Raw genomic sequence first — 17266 nt, 5'->3', positions numbered from 1 at the left:
GGTGGCCATTTATAAATGGCCTTCCTGGCCCCTGCTTGTGCGTGCTGCCTGGGAGCGAGCAGTAACGCGATCCGGTGCCCGCTGTGTCCTCCGGAGACAGTGGAACACCGATTGTTCAACGGGACCTCTGTGCGAGGTCCCAATCATGTGATCACTGATTGGCCAATCAGTGATCACATGAAGAGTAGTAAGCAAGATGTAACTTCTGACATCATTGCTTACTACGTGTGAAATCTGTGAATGATCACAGAGGTCACATGGCACAAGGCTATTCACAACAGCCTTGTACCATGTGACAAGCTGTGACCAATCACAGCTCTCACAGTATTTCTCAATGGCTGCAAGAATGCAGCCAGAGAGAAGGAGAAATTATTGCTTTTCCAGCCTTTATGGGTATAAAAGCAATCAGTGTAAAGAAAAAAAAAATCTACCATGGTGACACTGTACTGCTAGGGTGACAGTATGTAAAAAAAAAAAAAACATAAATAATATAAAAAATTGTAATTTTTGATTATAAACTAATTTGGGTTATTTTTTTTTACTAAATAAATTGTGGCCAAGATTTATGAAGAAATTTTATTTATTTGCAAAATTTTATAAGAAAAACACTTTTTTTCAAACTTTTTGGACTTTTTCATTTATATAGCAAAAAAAAAAAAAATCCCAGTGGTGAATAAATACGACCAAAATAAAGTTTTATCTGTCTCACAAAAATGCTAAAAAATTCATACGGGTACAGTGTTGCATGATCGCGCAATTGTCATTCAAAGTGTGACAGCACTGAAAGCTGAAAATTGGCCTGGGCAGGAAGGGGGTGAAAGTGTCCGGATTTGAAGTGGTTAAATCCCAATAGTGAAAAACTTCAACAAATTCAAAATAAATGATAAAAACAACTAATTCATTCAAAATAACAAGAAAAGAAAAAGGGGAGGAAAAAAAAGGAGGAAGAAAAAGGTGGGGGAAGAAACTCCCCATATTAAGAGGAGATAACGGGATTTGTAGGGTGCCATACAATAATAGAGCAACAACAAAAGCTAAAATTTACAATGTTTATTAATGAATCAATATTAAAATATCGATTGAAAGAAATACACTTCAATATCCAAACATTGGATGTTGAATGGGGCGTGACGGTCTGTGACGTCAGCACGCACGCCGGGACCACGTGGTGAGATCACGTGACCGCTATTGCTGGGAATCCACAGGAAACCAGTTTGTGGTGAGACTATCACCAACCGTACTAACGGCGGCCATTTTATTGGAAGGTTTTGCTTATAAAGTGCATTACTTTTTTACTCAATGTGAGTGCATTTTAAAAAGGGGGGTTTTCAAGGCAATAAATATGTTTACAGTATTACACTATGTGGCTGTTTTATTTTGCCAACATATGGATTGATATCATCTAATCGGGCTGATGAGGAGATCAGAGCATGAGTGGTTGATATTCCATTGATTGAAGGTTGTTTGGGTTGCTGGCTGATTGTCCAATTGTCTTTTTACAACTATTCAGCATTAAGGTGATTGATTTTCTACTGAGTTTCCACTGCTGGTTATTCACCAGCTTCTGGTGAGTGTTGAATTCAATAGGGTGATAATCACTGCAAGATCACATTGATGGTGGTTCAACACTACTTTAACCCCTTCACGCCTAAGGGTAAAACAAATCTAAATGCCTAAGCACAATTTTGCAACGTTGACATGTGTTAGTAAAACCGTACATATGATCACAACTACTTTGTACATGCAGGTGAATTTCAGGACAAATTGGGCTTTCATTTGGTGGTAAATGGTAATGGATATCTCCTGATTATTTTTTTTTTATTATCAAAGGAAAACTGGCCAAAAATAGTAAAAAAATATATATATTTTTTATTTAGCTGTGTGTTTCTTGTGACTGCCATAACCTAACACCAAAGAACAACCCAAAATAAATTCTCCAGCTCTTGACGATCGCAGGGATACCATACACCCTGTTCCAAATTATTATGCAAATTTATATTTTTCTCATTTCCCTAAATAATTGATGTAAATAACAGTCAGCATAATTCTCATGTTATCAACTATTAAGAGTACAATTCACATTTTATTGAACAAACCTCCTAATGATAACAGGATTTTTGTTCCAAATTATTACGCACAGTGAGTTTCAAAACACTTTATAGGTTGTAAAGAACTGAAAATTGTCATTTGTTGTGTTTGCAGCATAATTACTGAAATCAAAAGCTATTTCAATCAAACTTTTAACAACATTTTAACTTTTTAAACATTTTAACAGGTCACGTTACATTGTAACATAGGACCCCTTATTTGATAGCAGCTTCACAAGTCTTGCATCCATTGAACTTGTGAGTTTTTGGACAGTTTCTGCTTGAATTTGTTTGCAAGATGTCAGAATAGCCTCCCAGAGCTGCTGTTTAGATGTAAACTGCCTCCCACCCTCATAGATCTTTTGCTTGAGGATGCTCCAAAGGTTCTCAATAGGATTGAGGTAAGGGGAGGATGGAGGCCACACCATGACTTTCTCTCCTTTTATCCCCATAACAGCCATTGATGCAGAGGTATTCTTTGCAGCATGAGATGGTGCATTGTCATGCATGAAGATGATTTTATTACGGAAAGCATAGTTCTTCCTTCTGTACCAGGGAAGAAAGTAGTCAGTCATAAACTCCACATACTTTGCAGAGGTCATCTTTACAGGGGCCGACCTGCTCTGTTCCCATGATTCCGGCCCAAAACATGACTCCACCACCGCCTTGCTGACGTCGCAGCCTTCTTGGAACACGGTGGCCGTCCACCAACCATCCACTACTCTATCCATTTGGACCATCCAGGGTTGCACGGCACTCATCAGTGAACGGGACTGTTTGAAAATTAGTCTTCATGTATTTTTCTGCCCAATGCAGCCATTTCTGCTTGTGAGCATTGGTTAGTGGGGGCCGAATAGAAGGTTTATGCACAGTTGCAAGACTCTGGAGGACTCTACACCTTGATGTCCGTGGGACTCCAGAGGCACCAGCAGCTTTAAATATCTGTTTGCTGCTATGTAATGGTATTTTAGCAGCTGCTCTCTTGATCCGATGCATGGATCTGGCAGAAATCTTCCTCAATGTGCCTTTATCTGCACGAACCTGTCTGTACTCTGAATCAGCCACAAATCTCTTAATAGTGCGATGATCACGCTTAAGTTTTCGTGAAATATCTAATGTTTTCATACCTCGTTCAAGGCATTGAACTATTTCACTCTTTTCGGCAGCAGAGAGATCCTTTTTCTTCCCCATATTGCTTGAAAATGGTGCTCTGCTTAATAATGTGGAACACCCTCCTTTAGTAGTTTTTCCTTAAATTGGGCTCACCGGCCAATCTAATTATCACAGGTGAGAAAAAGGAGAGAAGCGCCTCTAAGTGCAATAAGTCTTTTTATTCAAGTCTAAATGTAGAAACACTCACATGAGTGAAGTAATCATAAGCTTAAAAACCGTGGTTAACAATAGTTAACGGTGGGGTGGTAACCCGGGTGAAGAGCCGTCATCTCTCTGCGATGTGGGGAGGTCAGCTCTCGGCTGGAACAGCGTGGTGGCTGGAGGGAAACAGCGGTGAGGCCGGCCAGTGCATGCTCCGAAACGCATCGCAGTGCACCCTGGGATCTGACGTCATCACGGCCACACCGCCGCTACGTTCCAGCGTGCGTTCCATCCGGCTCTGAGGGAGGACGTGCATGCCGGCCGGCCTCACTGCTGTAAAGCAATTTCAAAAGTTGGTGGAGGGCCACTTACTAAGGAATTCATACATATCTCATGAGTTGCAAACGATATACAAGATAGTAATGATTAAAGTGTGGTATAATTTGATTGGACATTCAATCCTCTGTATAGCCCAGACAAAATGGCGCTTCTCATGGCTGCTGGAAGGACACGCAAGCTGGATAGGCCAATAAAATAGAAAAACTATAAATCTAATCAGTGTACACTGAAAACTAACAAAATATCTGAAAACAAAAGAAAAAGACCCAAAAGACTGAATAAAAGGAAAAATACCTTCAAGAGATGAAATTCGCAACACTAAACATATACGCATAAAAATATTTTAAAAAATATTACTAATTCATTCATTTCATTTGGATGACATGATGCGATAGTTTGGGCCTTTTGTTAATGTCTGAAGCATCCGAAATACAGTAACGACATAACAAATGGTCCAAATTGATTTGGATCCTTTCATTTTATTCGGATGAGAGTGACACAATAGTCTTTGAGTCTAAATCAGCCGATTCTCTTTGCATTAATATTTTTCATTATTATAACACTACATATAAAATGGAAACATATTGCAATAAATACAATAAGGTATAAAAGTGAAATAAGATGATTCCTTCTTATTGTGTTTGGGTTGGATGGAGGTGGAACCATCAGAATCTCCGAATAATGACAACAAATGAATCCGAAATTAACTTTGTTCCATTCGTTACTTTCGGATACATGTGACTTCAGTCAATATTGTCCAATCATCTCATTAAATTTCTCTTTGTGGGTTGGACTAGCAGGGATAACTCAGACTGTATAGGTAATCTCTCAGAGTGTTTAGGTAATCTCCCAAAATAACGAAATGACACGACAAAACGAATATAGCCAATCTTCCGAAATAACTTCCGAAAATACAAATCGATTCGGAGCAACAAATATACATGGAAGGAATCCGAGTATACAAAACGAATTCCAAAAACGAATCATTCTAACATAATGAATATGATGAAACATAGTTAGTCTGGCTGAAAAAAGACAAAAGTCCATCCAGTTCAACCATTAAAAAAAAAAAGTTATATCCTATACCCACAGTTGATCCAAAGGAAGTAAAAAAAAAACAGCAAAGAATGATCCAATTTGCTCCTGCTGGGAAAACAATTCCTTCCTGATCCCCCGAGCGGCAATCGGATATTCCCTGGATCAACTTTACCTATAAATGTTAGTATCCAGTTATATTCTGTGTATGTAGGAAATAATCCAGGACTTTTTTGAAGCAATCCACTGAGCTGGCCAGAACCAACTCTTGAGGGAGTCTATTCCACATTTTCAAAACAAAATGATTTACTTATCAAATGAATCAGAAATGAGACACATTTTTTCATTGTGTGGGTCTCTAGTAACAATAGGGATCTTCTAGGAAAGTCTACAATAACAATATACTATAGACCACAGGTGTCAAACTGGCGGCCCTCCAGCTCTTGCCAAACTACAAGTCCCATGAGGCATTGCAAGATTGACAGTTACAATCATGACTCCCAAAGGCAGAGGCATGATGGGACTTGTAGTTTGGCAACAGCTTGGAGGGCCGCCAGTTTGACACTATATAAATCCTGTATAATAATATAATAATCTAGCAAAAAATGGCCTGGTCATGAAGGGAGTAAAATCTTCCTGATCTGAAGTGGTTAATTGCTATTTGTGTACTGTCTCTTTTTTTACTTCTCGTTCTGTTTTTTGCTTCCTGCAAAATAATGAGGCTAAGAGGGGTAATTTAAATTTCAAATTCAAAGTAGCACTGTTACTAAAGCTCCTCTGTAAATTAATAAAAAAAAATATATATTTATTTATTTATAGTATGGTTTTGTTATGTATTCTTTTTTTATGGAGGAGCTTTAGGCTCGGTTCACACTGCCACCACTTGAGATCCGACTTGTAAGACCACAAGTCGCATGACATGCGAAATCCCATGTTAGTCAATGAGAGCCATCTTAATTAGTGTTACTGAAGTCGATCCAACTTTAGAAAAGGTTCCTGTACTACTTCAAGGAGACTTCTATCCGACTTGTGTCCATATACTTTAATAGAAGTCGCCTCCAACTCCGATCCTCATCTATATTGATGTGGTTTGGATCCAACATTACAGGAAGATTACCCAGGCATTCCCTTAACGTTGCTTCACAGTAGTACTCAAGTTGCCTGGCAAAGTCGCACTGCAAGTCGCATGACTTTCAGGTAGCAGTAGTGTGAACCAAGACTTAGTGAAAGTGCTACTCTGAATTTTGTTTTCTTGTTTTTGTTTTTTTTTAAATCAAATAATTATTACTGATTTTTTGTATTATGCACATACAGATACATAATACAAACTAATAACCAAAAAATAAAACAAAAGTCCAGAAATACAACACGTTCCGGTATGTGTCATCCACCACTAAAAAGAAAGAACCAATACAAAGTTGTGTATTTTGGCAGCAGTGACACTTTATTTATTGGTTGTTATTTTTACACAGTAGGTTAATTTTCATTAGAGCTCATGTACACAGGACAAAAAACACTTCTGAACGATGAAAACTGACTGCTTGAAAACGTAGGTTAAAAAACGTCTCTTTAGCTGCGTTTGCATACCGCGTTTAGAAGCGTTTATGCATGTTTGCCTTTAGATGTGTTTTTTAAAGATAACATCAGGAGACCATCCAAAATGCTCAGAATGCACTGAAAAACAGTAAAAAAATTAAATATTTCAGACATTTTGAGAGAAATAGAGTAAGCTCCAAGGAACAGGGCCCTCCTATCCCTCTTGTATTGAACTGTATTGTTGTATTGTCTCCCGTTATATTGTAAAGCGCTGAGCAAACTGTTGGCTCTATATAAATCCTGTATAATAATAATAAATAATAATAATCTCCTAGATTGTAAGCTCCAAAGATCAGGGCCCTCCTATCCCTCTTGTATTGAACTGTATTGTTGCTGTATTGTCTCCCATTATATTGTAAAGCGCTGAGCAAACTGTTGGCGCTATATAAATCCTGTATAATAATAATAATATTCTCCTAGATTGTAAGCTCCAAAGATCAGGCCCTCCTATCCATCTTGTATTGAACTGTATTGTTGCTGTATTGTCTTCCGTTATATTGTAAAGCGCTGAGCAAACTGTTGGCGCTATATAAATCCTGTATAATAATAATAAATCGAGAGAGCAGAAGCAGAGAGAGCAGTATGTGTTGAGATTACCTGTCTTTTCTGGTTGTATTCACTATGGATCCCATCATGAGTATAATGCAGCACGTTCTACCATTTTTTCCTTCACGCAAAACCTGGAACTGACTGCACTGGTGTACCGGGTCCATTTGAATACATGGAAAAAGCTTTGCATGCATTCTGATGATAAAAAAAGGCTCTGGACAGCATCTGGATATGGAACAGTTAAAAATTGCTTCTAAACACAAACGTTTATAAATGCGGTTAGTCACGTTTACAAGCATTTGAAACGCTGATAAAATCTACTCCTGAACGCAGGTTTGGTGCGTTCAAAAAAATGACTGTAAACTCAACTGCCTGTAAATGACTATGTGTACATGGACACATAGGAAAACATTAGGGAGAGTTCAGGGGCTGCTGAAAAAAACGCAGAAAAGCTCCTAAACGTGAGTTTATCAGCTGCAGTGTACATGAGCCCTTAGAGCAGGGTTGGTTTTGGAGATAATGAGGAGTAATGTTTGACAGGAGAATAGGCACAGGATAAGTGAAAAAAAGCTTCTCTAACTCTTAGGAGCCATTTAAAGTGACTGCAACTTAACCCCTTCACGCCGGATCGTCCCGGCGTGAAGAGGAGTTCCTGCGTCGGGAGGTGGGCAGGGCTTAGTGTCATGTGGCCGCCGTGATGTCACGTCACGGCCAGTCACATGATCGGGAAAGGTCCCGATGGAAAGAGCAGACCAGGACCTTTTCGTGAGTACCAGCCACGTGTGCTGGGAGCGCACAGGGCGTGCACTCTCAGCACATATGTTTTTTGTTACATGAACGCAAATGTGCAGCCGCTCGGCGTGAAGGGGTTAAATAAAAACTATACAAAATGGCAAAATTTTACCAAAATCTGATGATTTTTGCCAACATTTCTGAAAAATGAAGACTTTCAGTTACAGAACAAATCTCTGTTTAATACTCAGAAGGAACTACAGCCTGCATATGTAATAAGTAAATGTATTGGTCATAGACTATAGTCTGGATATAAACGCATGGCCTGTCTTCATATATTTATAAGCTGGGCTTTGTAAACTCTGACAATGGAAAAATTAGGCTCTGGCATGTCAGGGGGAAGAAGATAGATCACTGGTTATGTCCTCTCATATCTAGGTTCATTTTCTCGGTAAACAAGGTTGTCTGTGAGTTGATATTTGCAGTGGAATATTGGCTGATGTGTACAGTGACTAGTCTGCACGTGGACTGAGATGGGGATGACATGTGTGTATAGCGTGTTCAGTAAAATGTCTGTGTGTATTTCAGTTATGAAGCCGACGAGCCAGCCAGCCAAGAACAGGAAGGATTCCTGCACCATGTCTCCAGTCAGAAAAGCCATTTTACTGACGTAAGTGGCACATTATCCCGTATTGCTTACCTTGTGATATCTACTGTATAATAATGTTGCCATGAGCCTATATAAGCAAAATTCAGGCGGATGAATGTGGGTATTTCTTCCGTTGCCCTTTATTTTTCTTCCGGATGCTATGACTTTCCTTTGTCCATGTGTGCAGCTTGGACATGTCTTTGCTCTTTACTCACGTTAAAGAAAAATATAATTGAAATACATTTTAAAAATATTCCTCCCAAATGTATTGCCATATATTTGAAATGCTACAATTTTGGCCATATTCAATATATTTCAATATATATATATATATACAGTGGGGATCGAAAGTTTGGGCACCCCAGCTAAAAATTTGTATTAATGTGCATAAAGAAGCCAAGGAAAGATGGAAAAATCTCCAAAACGCATCAAATTACAGATTAGACATTCTTATAATATGGCAACAAAAGTTAGATTTTATTTCCATTATTTACACTTTCAAAATAACAGAAAACAAAAAAATGGCGTCTGCAAAAGTTTGGGCACCCTGCAGAATTTATAGCATGCACTGCCCCCTTTGCCAAGCTGAGACCTGCCAGTGTCATGGATTGTTCTCAATCATCTTCTGGGAAGACCAGGTGATATCAATCTCAAAGGTTTTAAATGCTCAGACTCATCTGACCTTGCCCCAACAATCAGCACCATGGGTTCTTCAAGCAGTTGTCTAGAAAACTGAAACTGAAAATAGTTAACGCTCACAAAGCTGGAGAAGGCTATAAGAAGATAGCAAAGCGTTTTCAGATGTCAATATCCTCTGTTCGGAATGTAATTAAGAAATTGCAGTCATCAGGAACAGTGGAAGTTAAAGCAAGATCTGGAAGACCAAGAAAAATATCAGACAGAACAGTTCGCAGGATTGTGAGAAAAACAATTCAAAACCCACGTTTGACTGCACGATCCCTCCAGAAAGATCTGGCAGACACTGGAGTTGTGGTACACTATTCCACTATAAAGAGATACTTGTACAAATATGGTCTTCATGGAAGAGTCATCAGAAGAAAACCTCTTCTACGTCTTCACCACAAAAATCATCGTTTGAACTTTACAAATGAACATATAGACAAGTCTGATGCATTTTGGAAACAAGTTCTGTGGACCGATGAGGTTAAAATTGAACTTTTTGGCCGGAATGAGCAAAGGTACGTTTGGAGAAGAAGGGGCACAGAATTTAATGAAAAGAACCTCTGTCCAACTGTTAAGCATGGGGTTGGATCAATCATGCTTTGGGGTTGTGTTGCAGCCAGTGGCACAGGGAGCATCTCACGAGTAGAAGGAAAAATGGATTCAATAAAATTTCAGCAAATTTTGGATGGTAACTTGATGGCATCTGTGAAAAAGCTGAAGTTAAAGAGAGGATGGCTTCTACAAATGGATAATGATCCTAAACACACCTCGAAATCCATGGGGGATTACATCAAGAGGTGTAAACTGAAGGTTTTGCCATGGCCTTCACAATCTCCTGACGTCAACATAATTGAAAATCTATGGATAAACCTTAAAAGAGCAGTGCGTGACAGACAGCCCAGAAATCTCAAAGAACTGGAAGACTTTTGTAAGGAAGAATGGGCAAAGATACCTCAAACAAGAATTGAAAGACTCTTGGATGGCTACAAAAAGCGTTTACAAGCTGTGATACTTGCCAAAGGGGGCAGTACAAGATATTAACTCTGCAGGGTGCCCAAACTTTTGCAGACGCCATTTTTTTGTTTTCTGTTATTTTGAAAGTGTAAACGATGGAAATAAAATCTAACTTTTGTTGACATATTATAAGAATGTCTAATCTGTAATTTGATGCCTTTTGGAGATTTTTCCATCTTTCCTTGGCTTCTTTATGCACATTAATACAAATTTTTAGCTGGGGTGCCCAAACTTTTGATCCCCACTGTATATATATATTTATATATATATATATATTTATATATATACACTGCATGTTGGAATGCGTTTTTATTTCAAAATATATATGAAAAGTATTTTTAAAAATACATTTCTAATTTACTGTGTGTCTTTAAAAATACAAATCTAAATTTTTGGAATGCATTTACAAATATATGTAAAAGTATATGTTAAAATGACTTTTTTCGATGTTAAAAAAAATCTGAAGAATATATTTTAAAAAAAATATATTTTTTTAAATATATTTTTTTAAATATATTCTTCAGATTTTTTTTAACATATAAAGTCATTAAATCATATGTTTTTACATATATTTGTAAATGCATTCCAAAAATGTAGATTTGTATTTTTAAAGACATACAGTATATTTGAAAATGCATTTTTAAAAATATTTTTTATATATTTTGTAATAAAAACGCATTTCAAAATGCAGTGTGTGTATGTATGTATATATATATATATATATATATATATATATATATATATATATATATATATATATATATAATATATGTGTGTGTGTATATATATATATATATATATATATAATCTATATGTGTGTATATATATTATATATATATATAATCTATGTGTGTGTGTATGTATATATATGTGTGTGTGTGTATATATATATATATATGTGTGTGTGTATATATATATATATATACATATATATATATATATACATATACATACAGTTGTGTTCAAAATAATAGCAGTGTGTTGAAAAAAGTGAATAAAGCTCAAAATCCTTCTAATAGCTTTTATTTCCATACACACAAATGCATTGGGAACACTACACATTCTATTCCAAATCAAAACATGAAGAAAAATATATCAAATTTGTGTTGTTCCTCTAAAAAATTTGAAGAAAAGTGAATATTAGACTGTTCAAAAAAATAGCAGTGTTTGTATTCTTCTTTACAAACTCAAACATTCACTATATAAACTGAAAAATGTTTGAAGATTTTGCTTTCCTTTGAATCACTTAATTAATATTTAGTTGTATAAGCACTGTTTCTGAGAACTGCTGTACATCTGTGTTGCATGGAGTCAACCAACTTCTGGCACCTGTGAACAGGTATTCCAGCCCAGGATGATTGGACTACATTCCACAGTTCTTCTCTATTTCTTGGTTTTGCCTCAGAAACTGCATTTTTTATGTCACCCCACAAGTTTTCTATTTGATTAAGATCCGGGGATTGGGCTGGCCACTCCATAACGTCAATCTTGTTGGTCTGGAACCAAGATGTTGCACATTTACTGGTGTGTTTGGGGTCGTTGTCTTGTTGGAACACCCATTTCAAGGGCATTTCCTCTTCAGCATAAGGCAGCATGACCTCTTCAAGTATTCTGATGTATTCAAACTGATCCATGATCCCTGGTATGCGATAAATAGGCCCAACACCGTAGTATGAGAAACATCCCCATATCATGATGCTTGCGCAACCATGCTTCACTGTCTTCACAGTGTACTGTGGCTTGAATTCAGTGTTTGGGGGTCGTCTGACAAACTGTCTCCGGCCACTAGACCCAAAAAGAACAATCTTACTTTCATCAGTCCACAAAATGTTGCGCCATTTCTATTTAGGCCAGTCAATGTGCTCTTTGGCAAATTGTAACCTCTTCAGCATGTCTTTTTTTCAACAGTGGGACTTTGCGGGGGCTTCTTGCAGATAGCTTGGCTTCACATAGGCGTCTTCTAATTGTAACAGTACTCACAGGTAACTTTACACCTTCTTTGATCTTCCTGGAGCTGATTGTTGGCTGAGTCCTTGCCATTTTGGCTATTCTTCTATCCATTTGAATGGTAGTTTTTTGCTTTCTTCCACGTCTTTCAGGTTTTGGTTGCCATTTTAAAGCATTTGCGATCATTTTAGCTGAGCAGCCTATCATTTTCTGCACTTCTTTATATGTTTTCCCCTCTCCAATCAACTTTTTAATCAAGGTACGCTGTTCTGAACAATGTTTGGAACGACCCATTTTCCTCAGAATTTCAGAGAGAAATGCACTGTAAAGAGCATGTACAACATTTGCTGCCTTCCTTCCTTAAATAAGGGCAATAATTGCCACCTGTTTTTCAAAGAATGAATGACCTCACTAATAGAACTCCACACTGCTATTATTGTGAACATGCCCCTTTCAATTAGTGATTCAATTACACAGAATCAGCAGCATGCAATTCATGACTGTTGGGTCTGTTGGATTTCTATTACTCTACTACACCTGCTAGTAAATTATTTGCCATGTAGAAATATCATTTCTACCAAAAACAGTGATTGATCAGGTTAGTGATGTCTGACTGCTATTATTTTGAACACAACTGTATATAAATATTGAATATGGCCAAAATTGTAGCATTTCAAATATATGGCAATATATTTGGGAAGAATATTTTTAAAATATATTTCAAATATATTTTTCTTCCATATTGGTATTCCAAGTGCTTCAAAGATAACAACATTTGTCTTAACTCGCCCTTTCCATCTAGCTATCAAAATCAAATGCCTCGTAAAGATCCCAGATCAGAAAACCATGCCATTCCATTGGATGCATCTCTCACCAAGCTGACCAATGGCTTCTTACGTCTTGGTCCATTGTGTAAAATGAGGATCTCAGGACAGGCGATATATGCTATGAAGGAAAAACTGCATTTGCTCTGTAGAGATGGCCTAGTTCCCAGGAAAGGTAAAACACTGGCTGGGGACAGTATGATTGTCCCATGTGAGGTCTGAAATAGAACACGTGAAAGGTGATGATAGTGTTGGGTTTAGGAAAAATCCCCTCTCAAAAACCCTAGTGGTTGATGTCAACGGGATTTGGGCTTTTGTTGATGGCTTCAATTTAGAAACAGCTTGAGCTGCTTTTGGGGCTTCTTCAATTTTTATTGACAGGTAGTTGACCTGCTTCTGACCTGGATTTGACATGCTTCATTATTCAATGCTTGAATAAGAATGTAAACCCACCTTTAGCAGACTAAAGTTAGGCAGGCTGTTAGGAACATTTGTATCCCAGAGAAAGTGTCTATAATGTATCTCAGGAGGCCAGCACAAAAATAGGAGTTGAAGGGTGAACTATTTATACTGCAAGTTTCTCATCAGGTTTTTGCATCTGAGGAAAATCTGAGAAAAATAGAACCCTGTCCAGGATTTATATTTACAGTAGAGTTGAAACATTCTTCTTTTCTGTGTTTTAAAGCCTTTCCAATTTCTCTTTAGAAATGCATTTAACATCTGAGTGTCACGCCTTGTTAGCCAATAATGAAAGTGTGGAGTTCAAGTACCAGTTAGTGGATAACTCATAACTAATGAATTTATCAATTGCGGTCCTTAGTACCCAATCTGAAATAATTACATTGACTGCGTGACATGGGTTGTAATTGGCCACTGCAGCCGTACAAAGCGGTAAAGAAGTCAAATAGGATAAATGAATAATGAACCCAATAAAGAGTTATTGGTAAGAATTCCCACATGGAAGAAAAATATATTTGAAATATATTTTAAAAATATTCTTCCCAAATATATTGCCATATATTTGAAATGCTACAATTTTGGCCATATTCACGATTTTTCAAAATATATTTCAATTAAAAAAATAATAAAAATAAAATAATAAAATTTTTTTTAAAAAAAATGTATATATATATATTTTTCTCTGAACCGCCTCTTCTTCTACTGTCTCCAATCCATTTGCTGACAGAACAGAGCCTTGGGGGCAAGCTACACATGCTCAGTTTGGTGTGTATTGTTAGAGAGTTTTCCTGTAGAGTAAGGGAGTGTTAGCACTTCTGACAATATTTGTATTCCTGTGTATTCATCTCTGTTTCAGTGACAGATTTATTTATTTATTATTTATTTCAGGTACTTATATAGCGCCGTCAATTTACACAGCGCTTTACATATAAATTGAACATTCACATCAGTCCCTAACCCTCAAGGGGTGTATAATCTAAGGTCCCTAACTCACATTCATACATACACAAACTAGGGCCAATTTAGACAGGATCCAGTTAACCTACCAGCATGTGTTTGGAGTGTGGGAGGAAACCGGAGTACCCGGAGGAAACCCACGCAGGCACAGGGAGAACTTGCAAACTCCAGGCAGGTGGTGCCGTGGCTGGGATTCAAACCAACGACCCTAGTACTGCCAGGCGGAAGTGCTAACCATTTAGCCACTGTGCTGCCCATGACAGATGTCATAAAACCAGAGAAACTCTCCCCAATGGGATCACAGACAGAAATCTACAGAAATGCATCACCTTTCCTGTCATACCTGTGATGTAATTTTAATGCTTTTAAAAAAATATACCAAGGAGTGCAGCAATATTCCGGATTTATGTATCTTATAGAATCCTAACAGAAGTTCTAACTAATCGCTATGCTATCCAAACCTACACGAACTGGGCTGGATTTAAGATTTAAAACTGTCCCAAGAAGGAAAGAGGGAGCATGTAAAAATGTGAAAATCTGTATGACTTTACCATATGAATTGTAATAATAACATATATCTGGGGTGTCAAACTGGAGGCCCTCCAGCTGTTGCGAAACTACAAGTCCCATCATGCCTCTGCTTTTGAGAGTCATGCTTCGAACTGTCAATCTTGCAATGCCTCATGGGACTTGTAGTTTGGGAACAGCTGGAGGGCTGACAGTTTGACACCCTTGACACAGTTGATGTGTTTTCTAAAAATACACCATACCTCCCCTTTTATTACCAGTAAGAGGCATCTCCCCTGTAAAATACAGAGCCAATTTTTCTTTCTGGATTGCCCAGCGCTGAGCTGCGAGCTATTTTAGATATGGCCTATTTATCAATGTCAGTCATCACACTGCATTATCAACAAAGCTGTCACTGTAGACCCCTTTTCCCTACTTTTTAGAATGACCCTCCTGTCAACACAACTTAGGCCCTATGTACACGGGACACTTCTGAAACTGGAAACTGACTGCTGGAAAACGTAGGTTTGCATACCGCGCTTGCATACCGCTTTTATGCACGTTTGTGTTTAGAAGCGTTTTTTAAAGATAAGCACAGGAGAACCTCCCAAATGCCCATAATGCACTGAAAAGTGGTAAATTATTAACTATTTCAGACTGTTTCAGAGAAATACAGAGAGTAGAAGCAGAGATAGCAGTATGTGTTGAGATTAGCTTAGGTGTGAGTTGCTCATTAACATTTCTTTTGTTTCCAAGGGTGGGAAAGGTGTCTGGAGGACTGAGTCATTAAGGCCACCTGGCAGGGGGTCTTCATGAGGAATTTGAGGTGTGAATGGTCATGAACATATCTTTTGTGTCCAAGGGTCCAAGGGTGTCCAAGGGTGTGATAGGTGTCTGGTGGAGTGAGTCATTAAGGCCACCTGGCAGGGGGTCTTCATGAGTGAGTCATTAAGGCCACCTGGCAGGGGGTCTTCATGAGGAATTTGAGGTGTGAATGGTCATGAACATATCTTTTGTGTCCAAGGGTCCAAGGGTGTCCAAGGGTGTGATAGGTGTCTGGTGGAGTGAGTCATTAAGGCCACCTGGCAGGGGGTCTTCATGAGGAATTTGAGGTGTGAATGAATGGTCATTAACATATCTTTTGTTTCCAAGGGTGGGAGAGGTCTGAGGTGTGAATTGGTCATTACAATGTGTGACAAGCTTGGTAGGAACATCCTGTGTTCAGTGTTTTGTCCATTTGAGTACCTTGAAAACGCTTCGCATGCATTTTTCATGATGAAAAAAGGCTCTGGACAGCATTGGGAACTGGAATAGTTAAAAAAAATTTGCAAACGCTTATAAATGCGATGTGCCGCGTTTAGCTGCGTTTTGCGTTTGAAACGCTGGTAAAATCAACTGCTGAACGCAAGTTTTCTGCGTTCAGAAAAATGACTGTAAACTCAAATGCCTGAAAATGACTGTAAACGAAGATGTGTACATGGACACATAGGAAAACATTAGGGAGAGTTCAGGAGCTGCTGGGAAAAACAGGGTGGGAGAGGTCTTAGGTGTGAATTGGTCATTACAATGTGTGACAAGATGGGTAGGAACATCCTGTGTTCAGTGTTTTGTCCATTTGAGTACCTTGAAAACGCTTTGCATGCGTTTTTCATGATAAAAATAGGCTCTGGACAGCATTGGGAAATGGAAGAGTTAAAAAAAAATTCAAACACAAACGCTTATAAACGCATTTAGCCACGTTTACAAGCTTTTTGTGCTTGAAACGCTGATAAAATCGACTGCTGAACGCAAGTTTTCTGTGTTCAAAAAAATGACTGTAAACTCAAATGCCTGTAAACGACTGTAAATGAAGATGTATACATGGACACATAGGAAAACATTGGGGAGAGGTCAGGGGCTGCTGAAAAAAATGCAGAAAAGCTCCTAAACGTGAGTTTATCAGCTGCAGTGTACATGAGCCCGAAGTCTTACAACAGGTTTTTCATCAAATCAGTGAAAAATGTTAAACTTTCCTTTATATACTTTATTTGTTATGACAGACTGTATATGGAGATATCTTTTCCAAAGCAGGTCCGATTCTGCAGTCAGAGCCCTAATGTGTCCATTTTAGGGTACCCCGCTACTTCACATTTTTCCATCTTTTGTCTATTAGTCCTCATGCACACAGGGCTTTTAATAATGCAGGTAATGTTAGCTGTGTAAAGTCAAGTTAAAAACTTGAGTTTTTCAGCGTTTTTTTGCATTAGTGTTTAGCAGCATTTTTGCATGTTTGCGATTTTTTTTTTTTGCAGTTTTTTTTTTACCAAAAAAAATTTCTTTTTCTCAAAAACAAGTCCAAAAATGCTGGTTTGCTACGTTTTACAGCGTTAGAGCGTTTTTAGAGCTAAAAAACTCCTCTATAAACCCTCTACTTCTGGGATTTTTTTCCAGCCAAAAAACATCCCAGCCAAAAAACGTTGATTACAGTCTATGTGTGTATGGACACATAGGATAACATGCTGGGGAGTTTACTGGCTGTAGAAAAAAAACTCCAAAAACAACCGCTGTAAAAACGTCCAGTGTGCATGAGGATT

General features: G+C 38.0%; 1 protein-coding gene across 4 annotated transcripts in view; it reads left to right on the top strand.

Moving 5' to 3' along the window:
- Positions 1 to 17266, top strand: part of SLC38A5 (solute carrier family 38 member 5) — a 147759-nt gene that overhangs the window by 90080 nt on the left and 40413 nt on the right. For all 4 annotated transcript variants that reach the window (XM_089675011.1, XM_089675010.1, XM_089675008.1 and 1 more), the window contains one exon: positions 8241 to 8322. In XM_089675011.1, coding sequence (XP_089531137.1) covers positions 8241 to 8322 — 82 coding nt within the window. The remainder of the gene's footprint in view (positions 1 to 8240; positions 8323 to 17266) is intronic.

The sequence above is a fragment of the Staurois parvus genome, unplaced genomic scaffold, assembly GCF_062004578.1.
Source record: "Staurois parvus isolate SC_StPar_1 unplaced genomic scaffold, SC_StPar_1.0 ptg000154l, whole genome shotgun sequence".
In the NCBI taxonomy this organism is placed as follows: Eukaryota; Metazoa; Chordata; class Amphibia; order Anura; family Ranidae; genus Staurois; species Staurois parvus.
This window is presented reverse-complemented; position numbering and strand designations above follow the sequence as displayed.